The following is a 17,802-nucleotide window of genomic DNA, read 5'->3' as shown; positions in this document are numbered from 1 at the left end:
GGATGGGTGGGCCTGGAGGGCAAGTGCTGGATTTGTGGTTTGTTGGTTGGGGGGGGAAGGGATACTTTTGCCAGAGACAGAGTCAGACTTGTAGGAGGAAGGGGATTAGAGGGAACTGGGAAGGAAGAGAGCTGCTGGAGGTGGGAGGAAGGGGCTGGAGAGCTTCTGGAAGAGGGAGGGAAGGGAGAGAGCTGCTAGACATGGGAGGGAGAGGAGGAAGGGGTTGGAGAGCTGCTGGACAAGGGAGGAAGAGGAGGAAGGGACTAGAGGGAAGGGATAGAGCTGCTGGACATGGGAGGAAGAGAAGGAGGGGACGATGGAAGGGAGAGAGCTGCTGAAGGAAGGGGAGGAGGGGACTGAATGGAAGAGAGAGAGCTGCTGGACATGGGAGGGAGAGGAGGAAAGGGCTGGAGAGCTGCTGGACAAGCTAGGAAGAGGAAGAAGGGACTGGAGGAAAGGGGGAGAGCTCCTGGACATGGGAGGAAGAGGAGGAGGGGACGATGGAAGGGAGAGAGCTGCTGAAGGAAGGGGAGGAGGGGACTGAATGGAAGGGAGAGAGCTGCTGGACGTGGGAGGGAGAGGAGGAAAGGGCTGGAGAGCTGCTGGACAAGCTAGGAAGAGGAAGAAGGGACTGGAGGAAAGGGGGAGAGCTCCTGGACATGGGAGGAAGAGGAGGAGGGGACTGAATGGAAGGGAGAGAGCTGCTGGACATGGGAGGGAGAGGAGGAAGGGGTTGGAGAGCTGCTGGACAAGGGAGGAAGAGGAGGAAGGGACTGGAGGGAAGGGAAAGAGCTGCTGGATATGGGAGGAAGAGAAGGAGGGGACAATGGAAGGGAGAGAGCTGCTGAAGGAAGAGGAGGAGGGGATCTGGGTGGAAGGGAGAGAGCTGTTAGATGTGGGAGGAAGAGGAGGAGGGGATCTGGATGGAAGGGAGAGAGCTGCTGGACATGGGAGGAGAACTGGAGGGAAGGGAGAGAACTGCTGGTACAGCACAAGGAGGGAGGGAAGGGAAACAGAGATACCAGACCAAGGAGATGAAGGAAAAGGGAAAATTAAACCTACAGCTTGAGGGAGGGAGGCAGGAAATCAAGCAACCAAACCAGATGCTGGAAAGAGGAGGGAGTGAGAAGGAGAGAAGCTGGATGGGGTAGGGTCAGAGAGGGTAGAAATATATTGGCACTGGGGACAAAGAGAGGGGAGAAGATGGACAGAGTAATATAGGGACACAGAGAAAAGGAGATACTAAACATGGAGGAAGATAGAGGTACAGAGATGGAAGAAGATGGAAGGATGGCAGAGAAAGAGGGAAAACAGATGGAAGGATGGCAGAGAAACAGGGAAAACGGATGGGTGTGGAGAGAGACACTGGATGGAAGGATGCAGAGAGAAAGGGGAGAGACTGGAAGGATGTGGAGAGAGAAGGGACACTGAACAGAAAAGGGTAGAGAGATAGACACTGGTTAGAAGGAGGAAGAGAGACATTAGATGGAAGGATCAGGAGAGAGGGTAGATGGGTAGAAGGATGGGGAGAGAAAGAGGGAAGACGCTGGATGGAAGGGTAGGGAGAAAGAGGTGACACTGGATGGATGGAAGGATGCAGAAAGAAAGAGGGGAGACTATTGGAGGATGGGGAGAGAAAGGGGAGACACTGGAAGGATGGGGAGAGAAAGAGGAGAGCTGCTGCATGGAAAGGGGGAGTAGTGAAAGATTGGAGAATAAGAGGAAGGGGCATGGGGAGAACAAGGGTGAGAAAAAGATGAAAAGCCATAAGTAGATGAAGGAAATTAAAGAATGGATAGTAAGAATAGTAAGATGGATAGTAAGAAAAAGGAGAGAAAAATGACAAATGGCCAGGAAACCCTGGCAGAAGAGTTAAACGAAAGAAAGCAGAATCTAGAGACACAATGAGACAAAGTAAATGGCCATACAACAAAGGTAAAGAAAATAATTTTATTTTTAATTTAGGATAAAGTAATATGGTGTTAATAAAGTTTCAGAGACCAATACTTCCTTCCTTAGGTCAGGAGAGGATACCGTAACAGCATTATACTGACCTGAGGCAGGAGGTTTTGGCCTCTGAAAGCTCACTGAAAAGGATTAGTAAATTGTCTGAAATCGGATGCACTGAAAAGCAGCACTTTACCCTGTGTGACAAATGCATCTGAGTGTGACTAAATTTTGCTGGGGGGGGGGGGGGGGGGGGTACAGAGAAAATTTTGTGCCCACCCACTTTGGGTTCAGGCCCACCCAAAATTGGCAGTCTGGCTACGCCACTGGTAGAAGTCCTGTTTCAAAGACTAAAAAGTGATGTTCTTTGTAGCCTGTATCCTGCAATTTAAAAGTGTTTCTGAGCTACAATACTCTACTTTTCCCTGCCTACTGTATGTTGCTTATTGTAACTGGTGTTCCCTGAGTCCCTCCCACTACTTGGTCTCTTCATTTGCAACTGAGCACAGCCACAGCTCTCCTCCTCTCCTGACATCGCAGGCTTAGTTAAAAAAAAAAAAGAGAAAATTAATCACAGCATTAGAAACAATAAATAAATAAATAAAGGGAAGAAAGGAGAAGAAAGCATGTGCTGCTTGTGACCTGACAGACAAGGATGTCGACCCGCATCTCATGGCTGTGGTACCACAAAGGAATGCTTCCCCCATAGCCCAAACCCTGGCTGACCCAGCACAGGCTCTGACAGAAGAAGCGTGAAGGGCAGGTATCACAGCCTCTTATCAGCAGCAGCAGGACTGATTAGAGCACAGTTTCTGCAGCACACCCACCATGCGAAAAAATCAATGGCTCATGGTTTTCCCATCTAGTCATAGATTTCAGTGAAGGTCTCCTCCTCCTCTTCCCTAACAGAATCCTCATGAGATGCCTCCAAGAAGAACAGAGACAAGGGTAAATCATCTTCCCACAAGGCTGCTCTATCACAGGCATACTGAGAAGTGCAACATATCCCACAAAACAACAAAGATAGGGAAAGGCTCCTTCCCACCCATCCAACCACAGCTCCGGAGGGTATAAGAAGTGCAAAGATACACAAGGCTCCTCATGGGGTGACCTCCTTCTTAACATGCCAAGCAGCACAACTCAAGCTTGACCATTTTTGTCCTTTCTCCAGAACTTCCTATGCCTCTCCAAGCTCCTGCAGCCAGCCCACAGAGTGCCCTAATTCAGCTGCTGACGTGCTTTGTTCAGAACAAGACAGTAATCCTACAGACCTTTACTGCATGTCTGGAAACCTGTCCACCTATGGTCACATTTGTGGTGCAGCTGCTCATGAGCCCCCACAGCTGGTTTCACTGCAACTTAGGTCACCTGTTACCAGGAAGACACATGATCCTTACATAGTCTACCCTGATCTCACCAATGGAACCTCATGCCCGCTTTGCCTAGTCCACAATCTTCACAGACTCCTCCAGAGGAACCATCAGTAGAGGAACCAGCAAAGGAATATTCCTATATGAAGTTCTTGAAGAACATTTTGAAGGCACTCAACCTGAGCAACACCCAGACCCCTAGCAATGATAAGGGCCTCCAATCCCAATTCACCCTGTCGTCAATTCAGCCCATGTCAAGATGGCTTGGACTCAAATCTAAAATACTCTTGGGGTCAGGTCATGATCAGCAACAATTGTCAAACCAGTGAATGGTATCTCAAGCAGCTCTCAAACACAGAAAGGCATCCAAGATGCAGGTGCATGCCCTATGGGGCAAAGAGCAGAAAACCCTGGATACCTTATGATAAAAGGTTTTTCAGGGTGCTATGCTGAACTTGAGGATTGTAGCTCACCAGTTGCTGATTCTATACTATCATTATGATCTTCAATAGCTTGATGATCTTTACCACTTGCTTTCTGGATCGCATCAGGATCAGCTTTCCCACATACATCTCAATCTTCAGGAATCTGCCTACCTAAAATTTCGTAAATTGTTGAAAGCATTTTTATTTAGTTAATTCCTTGCCACTGTTGACCACTATAAATGTCTTAGCTAGCTTATTTTCCAAATGAGTCATTCTGCTGCTATGATGTTATACCTCTAATTGTCTTTTACTTTTGTTTAATCCTTATTGTACTTTGCTTTAAAGTTTGATGTAAACCACATTGAACCCTAACTTGTTTGGGATACTGTGGGGTATAAATGCAACAAATAAATATACAACACAGCAGCTTGCTTGGCAGCAACTGCAATAAAAGAGAGATAAACAGCATGGCTTAAGCTAGAGCATCAGGTCTCTGAGAAGACTTCCATGCTCGCCTAGTGGCCACCTCCTGTTTAGGTGATCATCTGTTTGGAGAGAAGGTTCAAGATGCAGTCTCTCAAGTGGAAGACCACTGCTCCACAGTAAAAGAACTCTCTTCACAACTTGTGGGATCAAATGCTTAGTATTGTAGCAATCAAATTCAGCAGTCACAGTTCAAAAGGCCCTACCATTATCATTGTTTCCAACAATTTTACCCAAACAAGCACTATCAAATGTACCTCTGACCTCCAAATCCACGTTAGTCAAGCCAGAACTATGGGCAGCATCAAAGACAGCAGCAGTCTACTTCCTCTGCTTCCACCTCAAAACCAGACTGTCCTTTCAAAAAGAAGTGGATTCAAATAACCACAGATTGTTGGATTCTTACCATAATAAACCATGGTTACCAAATAAACTTCTCCAAATACCCCCCTGAATTCCCCATCAACCAATGTGACAGTATTCTCAGCCTCACATGTTACTACCCTAGCAGAAGAGATTGCCTCCCTCCCTACTCTAGAATGAAGTGGTCACGCAAGTGGCATGACACCAAAAGGGCCAAGGCTTGAGGAAGTGACACCATGGTGCCTGATGGTGGCTTGAACTGAAAGCTCCCGCACCCTCTCAATGTAAACAGCTGAATTAGCTTTTATCCTGCCTTACCTTCTATCAAACTGCAGAAGTAGAGCTGTATAAGATATTTGCCGACACAATGAGTAAGTCAGCTTCAGTGTCACTCTCCTGTAAAGAGTCGGATCGCCATCAGCTAAAGACTCCGAGTAATAGCCCTTGGCACCACGTGTCCCTGCTGCCACGTTTACACTCGGATTCGGAATCCGAGATTTCACAGTCAGAGCTGGGTTTTGCAGAGAATGCAAGTGCCTTCCTGAGAGGCATTCTGAAATCTCTTTGAGCTTTATGTGAAGAGATTAAAGCCTTGAAGACCGAAATCCTGAAGAAAATGGATGCCCTGGGGTCTGACTTGAAAGAATTAGGAGGACGTGTGGAGGACTTAGAATGCAGTATAGAGGAACAGGTGGTACAATGCTCCAAAGTGGCGTCAAAAGCGGATTTGGCTTTGGATCAATATGCTGAACTTCAATACAAGGTTGATGACCTAGAAAACCATAGCAGACGGTGCAATCTTAGATTCCGTGGTGTCCCGGAGTGCGGAGGTTCTGAGGATGTTCTGACGGTGGTTCGGGTCCTCTGTGCTAAGCTACTAGGGCCGGTTACCTTGGAGAGTCGAATTGAAATCGATAGAGTCCACAGGGCTCTTGGCCAGCAAAGGGAGAACAGACCGTGAGACATTATAGTGAAATTTGCCTCCTTGGCGGTGAGAGAAAGATTGCTCCTGAAGGCATGGCACAATGGTTAAAATAAATCTTGCTTGCTCTAGAAACAGAGCAACTGATACCTCTAGGAAATCACCCCTCACTTCCAACACAGAATCATGGTCTCCTGTTGCATCCTAAACTGAAGAACCTTTTCCTCACCGCTTGGAAATTGAGTGGCCGCATCCCGGACTTACAGGAAATGAAAGCCCTCAACAAGGAAATCAACAAAAATGGCTCTGCTTCATCCAACAGGCTAAGACTCAAAAGCAAGACCCCTTTTCATGTGCAATCTCACAAGCTCTGACCTAACTCCTTCGTTTTTCAGACTCAGGTCTGAAAACCACCTTGGTCCACATTCACTTGTCAGCCATTGCAGCCTATTATTGTCATTGAAAGGAAAACTCTCTCTGTCCATCTGTTTGTTTCAAGGCTCATGAGATATTTTTCATACACACCATAAATTCCTCCCAAAAGTTGTTTTGGAATTTTATTTGGATCAGTCCATAATATTATCAGCCTTTTTTTGCTGGCCCCCATTAGAATAATCATCCCATATTTTGGACTGCAGGCAAGCACTCCTTTATTATGTACAAGATACTAAGGATTTGAGGAAGACTTCTAACAACCCAGGAAAATGCACCTCTAAACGCACAGTTTCCACCTGAGTATCTGACTTGTTCTGTCACATTTAGGCTGAGATGTAGCCTCCAGACTGAACTGGTGTCCATCAGCTCCATGACACAGCAACTTCATAGACAGTCTCAAATCAATTTCCACAGAGGACATCTGCAGACACATGGTCCTCTACACACATATTTGCCAAATACTATTGCTATGACTGTTCCTCAGCTTGGGATATGGATTTTGGGCAAGTGGTTCCAAGTAACCTCTGTCCATTGAATTTCAGCCTGAACATAGATCAACTAACCACCACCCATTGCATACCTAGGTCACCATTCAGATGAACATCAATAGGGTGGCACGTAGCTCTGTAGCCACCGGAGGAATGTGCCTGCATCCCCATGCTTACCCGAGGAGAACGTGGAGTCACTTACCTGTAATGGAAGTTCTCCAAAGACAGCAGGGAATGCAGCCACACTTATCCTCCCGTCATCTCCTCAAATTAAAAAAAAACAAAACCCAAGAGAACTAACTTACGGTAAATATTCCACAAGAGATTACCTACAGGCTCCAGCTTTGCTAAGATGCAGTCTGAGTAGGAAGAGAGACTTGGGGAAGGTGGGAGTACCAATACAGGCTTAGATAAGTCCCTGCTGTCTACAGAGAAATCCCATTGGCTTACTCTATCTTTGTTCTCCAGATACAGGGCCAGACACACAGAGCTTAAAGTGCTATTAACATTTGCTTTAAACTGGTTCTAGCCAGTCTAAAGCAAGCGATTATGTAGCTAGTAATGCACAAAAAGGTTTCCCTTGGCTCTAACGTGTGCTGTTAGCAGCCACCCAGAACCCCATACAAATGTTTACAATGAGCTCATTAGTATTCTAATGTGTATTCTGGGGGATGCACAGCTCCAGAGCAGCAGTAATTTAACAAGCCAATTTTACTGCTGCTCTGGAGCTGTCAGAGAGGAGAGAAGCACAAGCAGGCAGCTGCAAAGGCTGCGTGCTTGTGTTTCCTACTTCTCACCTCCCAGAGACCCCCTGGTCGAATTTTTAAAAAGTTTCCCTGGTAGTCTAATGGACCCTGACCCCCCCCCACCGACATCGACACCCCAACACAAAATCTTTTTTTTAAATTTCCCTGGTGGTCCAGTGGACCCTGACCCCTCCCCCCATGGCCCTCCCAAATCTTAAAAAAAAAAAATTTCCCTGGTGCTCCAGTGGACCCTGACCGCCTCCCTGCGACCCCCCTGAATCTTTTAAAAACATTTTCCCTGGTGGTCCAATGAACCAGACCCTTCCTCCCACGCATGCACACCCCTCCTCACGGTCCCGACCCCACCCACGCCCCTCTGTGTACCTTTAGAAGGTGGAGGCAGGAGGACAGGAGCAACAGCTCCTCCCTCCTACCTCGAGCCCACCTGGAACACAATGGCAGTACCCAGGCCCGACCCAGTGCAGCCCTGCCCTGTTCATCGCAGAACGCATTGGGCAGGGCTTGAGCACCGCCTTTGTGTTCCAGGCAGGCCCGAGGCAGGAGGGAGAAGCTGTTGCTCCTGCCCTCCTGCTTCCACCTTGTAAAAGTACACTGAGGAGTGCGGGTGGGGTTGGGACCGAGAGGGGAGTGTATACATGCACAAAGGAAGGGGTATGGTTCATTGGACCACCAGGGAAAATGTTTTAAAAATATTTGGGAAAGGGAGTGACAGGGACAAGGAGGGCTGTGGGGAGAGGGGGTCAGGGTCTACTAGACCACCAAGAGAAAATTAAAAAAAAAAAGATTAAGGGAGTAGGTCAGGGTCCACCGGACCACCAGGGAAACTTTTTTTTTTAAGCTGTGGGGTCAGGGAGGTCTGGTGCAAACAGCGAGCGATGCACAAAGGAGGGGGATCCATGCAGTTCATTTGCATGTGATCCCCTTTGTGCATCAGTCGCTGTCAGTGAGCCGCTATATTTTATCGTTCATTGGGCCCACAGTGCCTTCAGCTAGCTGAGATAACAGACAACTGTAATTCTTGTGCATTTTGTCTTATCTTGCTTGCCTTCATTTCAATCATTCTCTAATGTGGCTAGTCCTGCTTTATTAGCATAGGTAATAGGTCTTTTTCATCACATTTTCCATCATTCTAGGGCCTGTACTCTAGAGCTTAGGAATTTTCGTTCAAGTGTTTTCTACCTGTGGCTATGGGGGAGTATATTTGAAGGAAATAGGCTGTGCCCTTTCTTGTTTCCCTAGCCCCACTCCTTCCCTCTATCCTCCAGTCTTGCATGTTCACTTACAAGAAGAGATTCTCCATGATGTAATGGTAATCTGCAGAGCTACTGTCTGGGAGGCAGCAGGCAGCAAAGACAATGATGGCGTTCAGACCCTCACCATAGTATCCTAAAAGAGGGAGAAAAAGAGAGAGAAAGGCGGAGAGAAGCAAGTGAGAAAGGCACATGGAAAGAGACAATAAAAGAGCAGGACAGAAACATCAGAAAACCAAGAGAAAAGGAGGACAAAGAAGGAAAGAAAAGAAGAGAAGAGAGGAGAATGCAAAGTGGTAGGACAGTGTGAGTCTGATGACCAGATGCAGAACGGACATGAAAAGAGAATCAATGAAACTTTAATCCTGCATGGAAGCTGGAGAGGTTTGTCTGCTCAATCTTTCCTACTGTTCAGGATTTGTCATGGACTCAAATTTGCTTTTTCAATCATCAGGCAGATTTCTATGGTATTTCATACATTTTGACATCCCAAACTAGCTTATGAGGCAGTGTATGGTAGCCACCGGATGTAAAATATAGGGGATATAAGCACATAAGCACCGCCATACTGGGAAAAGACCAAGGGTCCATCAAGCCCAGCATCCTGTCTCCGACAGCGGCCAATCCAGGCTTCAAGAACCCGGCAACCCCCCCCCCCCCCCAAAAAAAAAAATATATATATTTAATAATGTTCAATGGACTTTTCCTTCAGGAATCTGTCCAAACCCCCCTTAAACTCCGTAAGGCCAGCTGTGGTCACTACATTCTCCGGTAACGAGTTCCAGAGTCCAACTACACGCTGAGTAAAGAAAAACTTTCTCCTATTTGTTTTAAATCTACCATATTCTAGCTTCATCTTGTGTCCCCTGGTTTTGTTGTTGTTTGAAAGTGTAAACAAACGCTTCACATCTGTCCGCTCTACTCCACTCATTATCTTGTAGACTTCTATCATATCACCCCTCAGCCGTCTTTACTCCAAGCTGAAGAACCCTAACTGTCTTAGCCTTTCCTCATAGGGAAGTCGTTCCATCCCTTTTATCAATTTTGTTGCCCTTCTCCGCACCTTCTCCAATTCTGGTCTGTGGCCACAGCAGTACTTTTATTGTATGCTTGATGCCTGTTTTCCATATGACAATAATATTTGGTGTTCTCTTAGGCTTCCAAGGCTGGCATCATAATTGTTGAACTGTCCAAATCTTACTATGTCCGAGTAAGTGGAACCAACGTTTCAGCCATAGGAAACCACAACACAATGGCAAAAATGTCAGTTCCACTTACTCAGGAGGTGATAAGATCTGGACAGCTGCAACAACCAATAATGTTCAGTGTCCTAGTAGGGGGAAGAGCGTTTACTGCACACATATGAAAGCAACCTAGTTGGCCTAGCGACTAAGCAGCAACACCGAGCGCTGCCATACAGATGGTCCCTGGTTTGATTCCTAAGTTGGATCTTGTGCTACTTGCTGGACCTGGGGGAATGTTGCAGATGTGGAGGGGAGTTGTGATCATTGCTTAAGAGTGACACCTAGTGGTCAGATTCAAGACCCACGATTGCAGGATTCCAGAAGGGGTCCTTTTATAAAGCCGCGGTAAAAAGTGGCCTGTGGTAGTGTGGGCGCATCTTTTGGGCGCGTACTGGGCCACTTTTTACCGTGGCTGGGGAAAAAAGACCATTTTAATGGGCGTGCACAAAAATTTAAATTAATGCATGCCTATTTATCGTCTGAACCCATTGGCTTAGCGGTAAGGGCCCACACCCTAGCTACATGGCAACCATGCAGCATGCACCAATGTGGCTGCACCACTGATTACCGCCAGGTACACCCCTTGCGACAGAAAATAGAAAAATATTTTCTACCATGGGATTCGGCACGCGTCAAACTTGGAATTACCACCGGATGCATGTGCTACACCGGCAGTGGTGCTGATTTGGTGCGCACTACCTGTGTGTTAGCCCTCCCACAACTTTGTAAAAGGGCCCCTCATTTTGGTGCATGACCCCCCTGCCCAGAACCTTCATAACATTAACCAGATATGCTAGGGGAAGAGGGAGAAGGGAAGGAGGGATTTTAAAAAAGTGCCAGATTTCAGCACCTGTTCTGATTGAGCTGCAAATTACAAATAAAGCAGGAGAAAACTGCTGGATACAAACAAACAAACAAACAAACCCAGCCTGAAGATTTCATATCTTCAAATTGACTTACATTACCAGCAAGGATGGCTTGGTAGGAAACAGGTGTTGAGATGTGTAACAGGTTTTATATGGGCACCTACCCACGATGGAGGAGTCTACTGGGTACACTAGATGGACAATTTCATCTTTACCTGCAATCATTAACTCTATAATGCTGCTAATTCTTGGTTTCAGATCTCCCATTCTGGTCATAGGACAGAACAAAGATCTTGTTTTTCAAGATAAGCAAAATATGTCTAGGGCTTTTCAGCTTGTAGAAAAGATGGCCGAGGGGAGATATGATAGAAGTCTATAAAATAATGAGTGGAGTGGAACGGGTAGATGTGAATCCTTTGTTTACGCTTTCCAAAAATACTAGGACTAGGGGGCATGCGATGAAGCCACAAAGTAGTAAATTTAATATGAATCAGAGAAACTTTTTCTTCACTCAACGTATAATTAAACTCTGGAATTCGTTGCTAGAGAATGTGATAAAGGTGGTTAGCTTAGTGGGGTTTAAAAAAAGGTCTGGATGGCTTCCTAAAGGAAAAGTCCATAGACCATTATTAAATTGATTTGGGAAAATCCACTGCTTATTTCTTGGATAAACAGCATAAAATGTATTGAACTTTTTTGGGATTTTGCAAGGTATTTGTGACCTGGATTGGCCACTGTTGGAAACAGGACGCTGGGCTTGATGGACCTTTGGTCTGTCCCAGTGTGACAATACTAACGTACTTATAATTCTAAAACAGAGCCATTATGTGTGGAAAAATCTCATACATTTTCATTATGAGTATTGTATATGCAGCAGTTCTACACCTGTGTACAGGACCTGGCCTGTTATATGCTAGCATCTCCTAATTTTTATTCTAAAAAGAAGCTGCAACCTTTTTTAGTGTGTGTATGGTGGTGGTGGGGGTGATATTTGCATGACACTTTGGTGTCCATGATACTATGAGAACTGACGGTTCCTAGACCTTGTCTTTTGACGTGTGACATCTCGGTAAAAGTCCAACTTGTGAGGTATTATTGTTTATCCCTCACCTCCATGCGTCACCACTTTCATATAAGGTTTTATCATCTGCAGGTCGATGCGGTGTTCCTGCTCCCCAATAATCACTGTCCTCCACAGGCGGCCATTGGTCGCGCTGCCTTCTTCCACCGTCCCGTCCCCAAACAGGTCTGCACTGTCACCTGGCATGTTTTTTGCAGTGGCCACAGGGGTATCATCTAAAAAAAGTATGGTTTTTATTTGTATTGAAACTGAATAGTGCCATCCCACTGCTGAAAGGAATAGAAAAATATCACATATTTTAATTACAAATATGAACTGCTTAATAATTTGAATAACAAGTTATTTCCCCAAATAGCTATGTCTAACAGAGTCTGCTTATGGCTAATATAACCAGTTGCAGTGTAAGAATGTTTCTTGGTTGATGTGCAGGAAAGAAGCAAATACACTTAATGGTGACAACCTCTGGGAGAATCCACTGTGCCTTGCTCTTCTTTAGCTCAGGGAACCTTCTCTTCTTTTGAGGCCCCCATTAAACTTCACTAGCTACCAGCAGAGGCAAGAACTATTATTAAGTTATGTACTTTCATTTAGTTATTTAGACTTTGCTCACACCTTTTTCATTATTAGCTCAAGGTGAGTTACATTCAGGTACATTGGATATTTCTCTGTCCCAGGAGGGCTCACAATCTTAAGTTTGTACCTGAGGCAACGGAGGGTTAAGTGACTTGCCCAAGATCACGAGGCACGGCAGTGGGATTTGAACTGGCCACCTCTGGATTGCAAGACTGGTGCTCTAGCCACTAGGCCACTCCTCCAGTTCCAGCAATTATTATTCATGGTGAGGTACCAGAATATAGGAGCACTTTGATATTATGGCCAGATTCTAACAGATTAAGAACAGCTAGAAGATATTTGATTCTCAAACATCCCTGCCCCCAAAAAGTGGCATATAAATCAGTTTTTACTTTAACATTTCAGTATCAAGCAGCCAAGTGTTAGAACTCATCTAATATAATAAAACGCACCGTGAACGTTCTAATGAGGACAACGTTCTGAAGCCATCTGACGTCACTCCCTGGCTGTAGGGTTCGTGGCGTTCGTGGTGTGAAGCCACCCAGCCGTCTCTGCCCCGCCCTCGCGTCAAACGTCATGACGTCGAGGGCGGAAACAAAAACAAACAAATCCGGCAGCGCAGCGTCAGGGAAGGAGGCGGCGCTCCCGACGTCTCCAGCCTTCCCTTCGCTGTGTTCCGCCTTCTTCTGACGTTTGACGTCAGAAGAAGGCGGAACACAGCGAAGGAAAGGCTGGAGACGTCGGGAGCGCCGCCTCCTTCCCTGACGCTGCGCTGCCGGAACCGCCACGGAGGTAAATTTAAAAAGAAGAAGAAAAAAAAATAGAAATAGGGGAGAGAGAAGAGAATGGGCAGTAAAGTTGAACAATGGGAGCGGGAGGGCAGGGGAGAAACAACAGCATGGATGCGAAGGGGGGGAGCATGGATGCGAAGGGGGGGGGGGAGAAGAGGGCGGGCCAGGCTGGGATATGGGAGAGAGAGGAGCATGGATGCGAGGGGGGGTCATGGAAGGGAGAGAGGGGACTTGCTGGAAAAGGATGAATGGAGGCGGCAGGGGACAGAGGAGAATGGATGGGCATGGATTGGGAGGGCAGGGCTCAGGGAGAGAGGGGAATTGCTGGAAAGGGATGAATAGAGGGGGCAGGGGACAGAGGAGCATGGATGGGCATGGATTGGGAGGGCAGGGCTCAGGGAGAGAGGGGAATTGCTGGATAGGGATGAATGGAGGGGACAGATGGGCATGGATGGATATGGATTGCAGGGCAGGGCTCAGGGAGAGAGGGGAATTGCTGGATAGGGATGAATGGAGGGAGCAGGTGACAGAGGAGCATGGATGGGCATGGAGTGGGAGGGCAGGGCTCAGGGAGAGAGGGGAATTGCTGGAAAGGGATGAATGGAGGGGGCAGGGGACAGAGGAGCATGGATGGGCATGGATTGGGAGGGCAGGGCTCAGGGAGAGAGAGGAATTGCTGGATAGGGATGAATGGAGGGGACAGATGGGCATGGATGGATATGGATTGCAGGGCAGGGCTCAGGGAGAGAGGGGAATTGCTGGATAGGGATGAATGGAGGGGATGGATGGATATGGATTGCAGGGCAGGGCTCAGGGAGAGAGGGGAATTGCTGGATAGGGATGAATGGAGGGGACAGGTGACAGATGGGCATGGATTGGGAGGGCAGGGCTCACACTCTCTCATATACAATGTCTTTCTGACTCTCACTCTCACACACTCTGTCTCACACTGTATCACATTCACACTCTATGTGCCACACAGTCACTCACACACTCGCTTGGTCTCATACACTCACTCTCACAGAGAATCTGTGTCTCACACACACTCTCTCTCTCGCCCACACACACACACTCTCTCTCACACTGTGTCTAACATACACACTTGCACACACTCACATTCTCACACACACACTCTCTCACAAACACACTCACACCCAGACTCACTCTCTCTCTCACACACACACACTCACACTTTCACTCTGACTCTCAAACAGTCACTCTCACATACACTCTCCCAAACATACACACTCCGAGGAAAACCTTGCTAGCGCCCGTTTCATTTGTGTCAGAAACGGGCTTTTTTTACTAGTTACCTAATAAGCTTAGGAGGTCTTTCACTAAGGCACACTAGCGTTTTTATCTGATGCTAAAAATCAGCTAGCGCTACATGCTGAGATGCCCATAGAAATATAACGGGTGTCTCAGTGTTTAGCGCCAATGGATTTTTAGCGTGAGCTAAAAACACTAATGCACCTTAGTAAAAGATGTTCGTTGAGTGTGAGGTCATTATGGTCTCTTCTACAAATCTTTTAAAACATTTTTATTCAAAGATTATGAAGAAATGTATTAATAATTGTGGGGCCCTTTTACTAAGCCATGTAAGCGTCTACGCATGCCCAACGTGTCAAAATGGAGTTACCACCCGGATATTGCATGGCCCTTGCGGTAAATTCATGTCCGATACGCGTGGCTGAAAAATAATTTTTATTTCCGGACACGCGTATCAGACGCGTGCAAAGTGGCATTTGATGCGCATAGGTCATTACCGCCCGGTTACTGCGTGAGACTTTACTGCTAGGTCAATGGCTGGCAGTAAGGTCGCAGACCCAAAATGGATGTGCGGCAATTTTGATTTTGCCGCACTCCATTTTTGGCAAAAATTTGAAAAAGGCCTTTCTTAAAGGCGTGCTGAAAAATTGATTGGCTCGCATCCAAAACCCACGCCTACACTACCGCAAGCCATTTTTCAGCGCACCTTAGTAAAAGGACCCCTGTATTTTTAGTGGATTCTGAGTATGGACAGCTCTTGTTTTATCAAACTGCACTGAGCTCCATTGGGGATATTGGTGGTTTATAAGAATTGTGATGTAATGTAATGGATATGCTCAGATATCCCCGCCTTAATCATAGTCCCCTCCTCCTTCACTTCAGCCTGTGTCAAAGCTGCTAACAATATTTGGCAACCAGGGCTGCCAAGAGACTGGGCCAGGCCCGGGACAAGGCTGCCCCCAGGGCCCCCCTCCACCTACCACCGGGCCCTCTCTCCACCCCCGGGCCCTCTGCACTGACCTTAAGCGCCTCACCTTCGAAAGCGCAGCAACAAGCAGCGGCAGACCACTCCTTCCTTCCATGTCCTGCCCTCGCGGAAGTTACCTCAGGCGAGGTTGGGATACAGAAGGAAGGAGTGATCTGCCACTGCTTGCTGCGCTTTCGAAGGTGAGGTGCTTAAGTTCAATGCCAGGGAGCGACAGAGGGCGGGCGGGCCAGACTGCGGCGGTGGCGCCAGGCCCCCCCCTGGAGGCCCAGGCCCGGGGAATTTTGTCCCCCCCCCCCCTCGGTGGCCCTGTTGGCAACCAAGGGGACGGAGAGAAGGAAAGTGAAGCTTCATATCCCTACTGTCTCTGGAGAACCCCCATTACAGGTAAGCAACTCCGCTTTATGCAAGTATCCTTTTATTCTATAGAATTTTACCTTCCCATTCCAGTTCATTTCCGTTTCCCAGGAACTCGAGGGAATCTGTTTCGTCTGGGGTCTCAATGTCATCCACATTGATATCAAGGTCATCGGGGGTATCGAGGAAGTCATCGGACAGGATGGATCCTTCACTGTGATCCAGTGAGATGTTAATTTCAGGAGCTGTGAGAGTCTTTCTCTTGCGATGTGATCCATTAATATTTAACGTGGTTGGTGGTGCTGCAAATGGAGGACAGAAGGTCACTAAGGATGTCATTTTAGAAGGTCTAGGTGCTGTTTAAACATGTTAAAAAGCTGATGTACACGTGGTTTTCGGTAAACTGCTACTTACAAGTGTGTACCTGTGGCGCATGAATATTTAAATAAGTGTTTTGGGTGTGGTTTGGACCACTTTGTTCTCACTCCCCCTCAAAATTGCTGAACAGTCTGTTGCTACTGCTGGCAGGGTGGCCAAGCCCCATCAGCAGAAGAAGTCCTCTGCCAGCAGTCAGAAAATCCCAAGGCTCACAGTTGGTGGTATTTTCTACTGACCAGCACAGTGGCAGCCCCCCCACCCTCCGCACGATATCTTGCACAAAACCTGAGCACAGTGGCGTTCCTAGGGGGGCTGACACCCGGGGCGGATCGCCGATGCGCCCCGCCCCCCGGGTGCAGCACCCCCCCGGAACAGCACAACGCCCCCCCCCCCCACGGCGAAAGAACCCCCGATCCCCCGACGAAAGAACCCCCCCCGGGTGCACGCCCGGGGGGGGGGGGGGGTGCCGCGCGCCTGCCGACTCTTCGTTTTCATGTTCCCTCTGCCCCGGAACAGGAAGTAACCTGTTCCGGGGCAAAGGGAGCATGAAAACGAAGAGAAAATGAAGAGCCGACAGGCGTGCGGCACCCCCCCAGCGGCGTGCACCCGAGGTGGACCACCCCCCCCTTGGTTCGCCACTGCCTGAGCATATATGTGTGTGTGTTTGTGGGGGGGGGGTGGGGGGGAGGTGGCTCATAGAAAGGGCAGGTGACTGCAAGCCTTGGGAGTTTTTGCCTACCCATTTTGGGCTCTCTCTCCTCCCCCCACACCACCACAAAATTCAACCTCTGGCTAAACCATAGGTTTTGACAGACTTTAGAAGTATATGTGTATTTCCTATTTTGCTACAGAGATACACACATACTTCAAACATTTAAATGTCAACATTTAGCGCTGCACTGAGTCACATATTACTGTCAGCTAACTGCTCATTTCGACCTGGGAAGGGCAGGAAAATTTTGCTATAACAAATCATCTGATTTTTGGGCTCAGCTTCTTTACTGGCTCCACTTGGACATGCAGTTTTGCAAAATTCATGTACAAAGCAAAATCTGCTGCTTAACTGCCAGCAGTTACACATACAAAGCCTCAAGTGATGCTGCTCTTTTTCTGAACTTGTTTTTTTTTTTTTTTTTTTAATAAAGTGGCTGTTTCTTGATGTGGACTTAATAATTGTCAGTTTTCTTATCCTATATAATAATTTGAACCTCCAACGTTCTCTGGCTGTCTAGGTTCGTAACATCTCCTGACGTCAGCAAGCCTCCAGCGTTCCTTTCCCTCTCACTGTCCCGCCCTCGCGTAAACACGTAATGACATCAGAGGAGGGTGGAACAGTAAGAGGGAAGGGAACGCTGGAGGTGAGCTGACGTCAGGAGATGTTACGAACCTAGACAGCCAGAGAACGTTCAGGTACAAATCGCTGGACATGGAGGGGAGGAGAGAATCGCGGGACACGGATGGGAGGGCAGGGAAGAGGAGAATCACTGGACATGGAGGGCATGGAATGGGAGGGGAGGGAAGAATCGCTGGACATGGAGGGGAGGGCAGGGAGAGAGAGAAAAAAATGCGTACACGAGAGCCTTCCTAGGGCCTGTTTCATTGTTGACGAAACGGGCTTAGTTCCACTAGTAGTACTATATATTGTTCTAATTTTTTATTTCCTGTATACCTTATGAAACACTAATAAAGAAATATAAAGTAAAAAAATAACTAAGGACAACTCCAGACCTGCTGGGAAATTCTGCTCATTAAAAGTAGGTGCTCCTTTCTGTGCATTGAATGGAAACGTCTGTGCATTGCACAGAATG

The 17,802-nt window shown here is 47.4% G+C and overlaps 1 protein-coding gene across 1 annotated transcript in view; it reads right to left on the bottom strand.

Moving 5' to 3' along the window:
• ATCAY (ATCAY kinesin light chain interacting caytaxin) overlaps positions 1–17,802 on the bottom strand; it is a 45,600-nt gene that overhangs the window by 11,185 nt on the left and 16,613 nt on the right. The window contains exons 3-5 of the mRNA XM_030218598.1: positions 15,697–15,918; positions 11,671–11,856; positions 8,484–8,586 (exon numbers count right to left, since the gene is read on the bottom strand). Coding sequence (XP_030074458.1) covers positions 8,484–8,586; positions 11,671–11,856; positions 15,697–15,918 — 511 coding nt within the window. The remainder of the gene's footprint in view (positions 1–8,483; positions 8,587–11,670; positions 11,857–15,696; positions 15,919–17,802) is intronic.

This window comes from Microcaecilia unicolor, chromosome 11, assembly GCF_901765095.1.
Source record: "Microcaecilia unicolor chromosome 11, aMicUni1.1, whole genome shotgun sequence".
Classification (NCBI taxonomy): domain Eukaryota; kingdom Metazoa; phylum Chordata; class Amphibia; order Gymnophiona; family Siphonopidae; genus Microcaecilia; species Microcaecilia unicolor.
The sequence above is the reverse complement of the archived record's forward strand: the minus strand, read 5'-3'. Positions and strand labels throughout refer to the sequence as shown.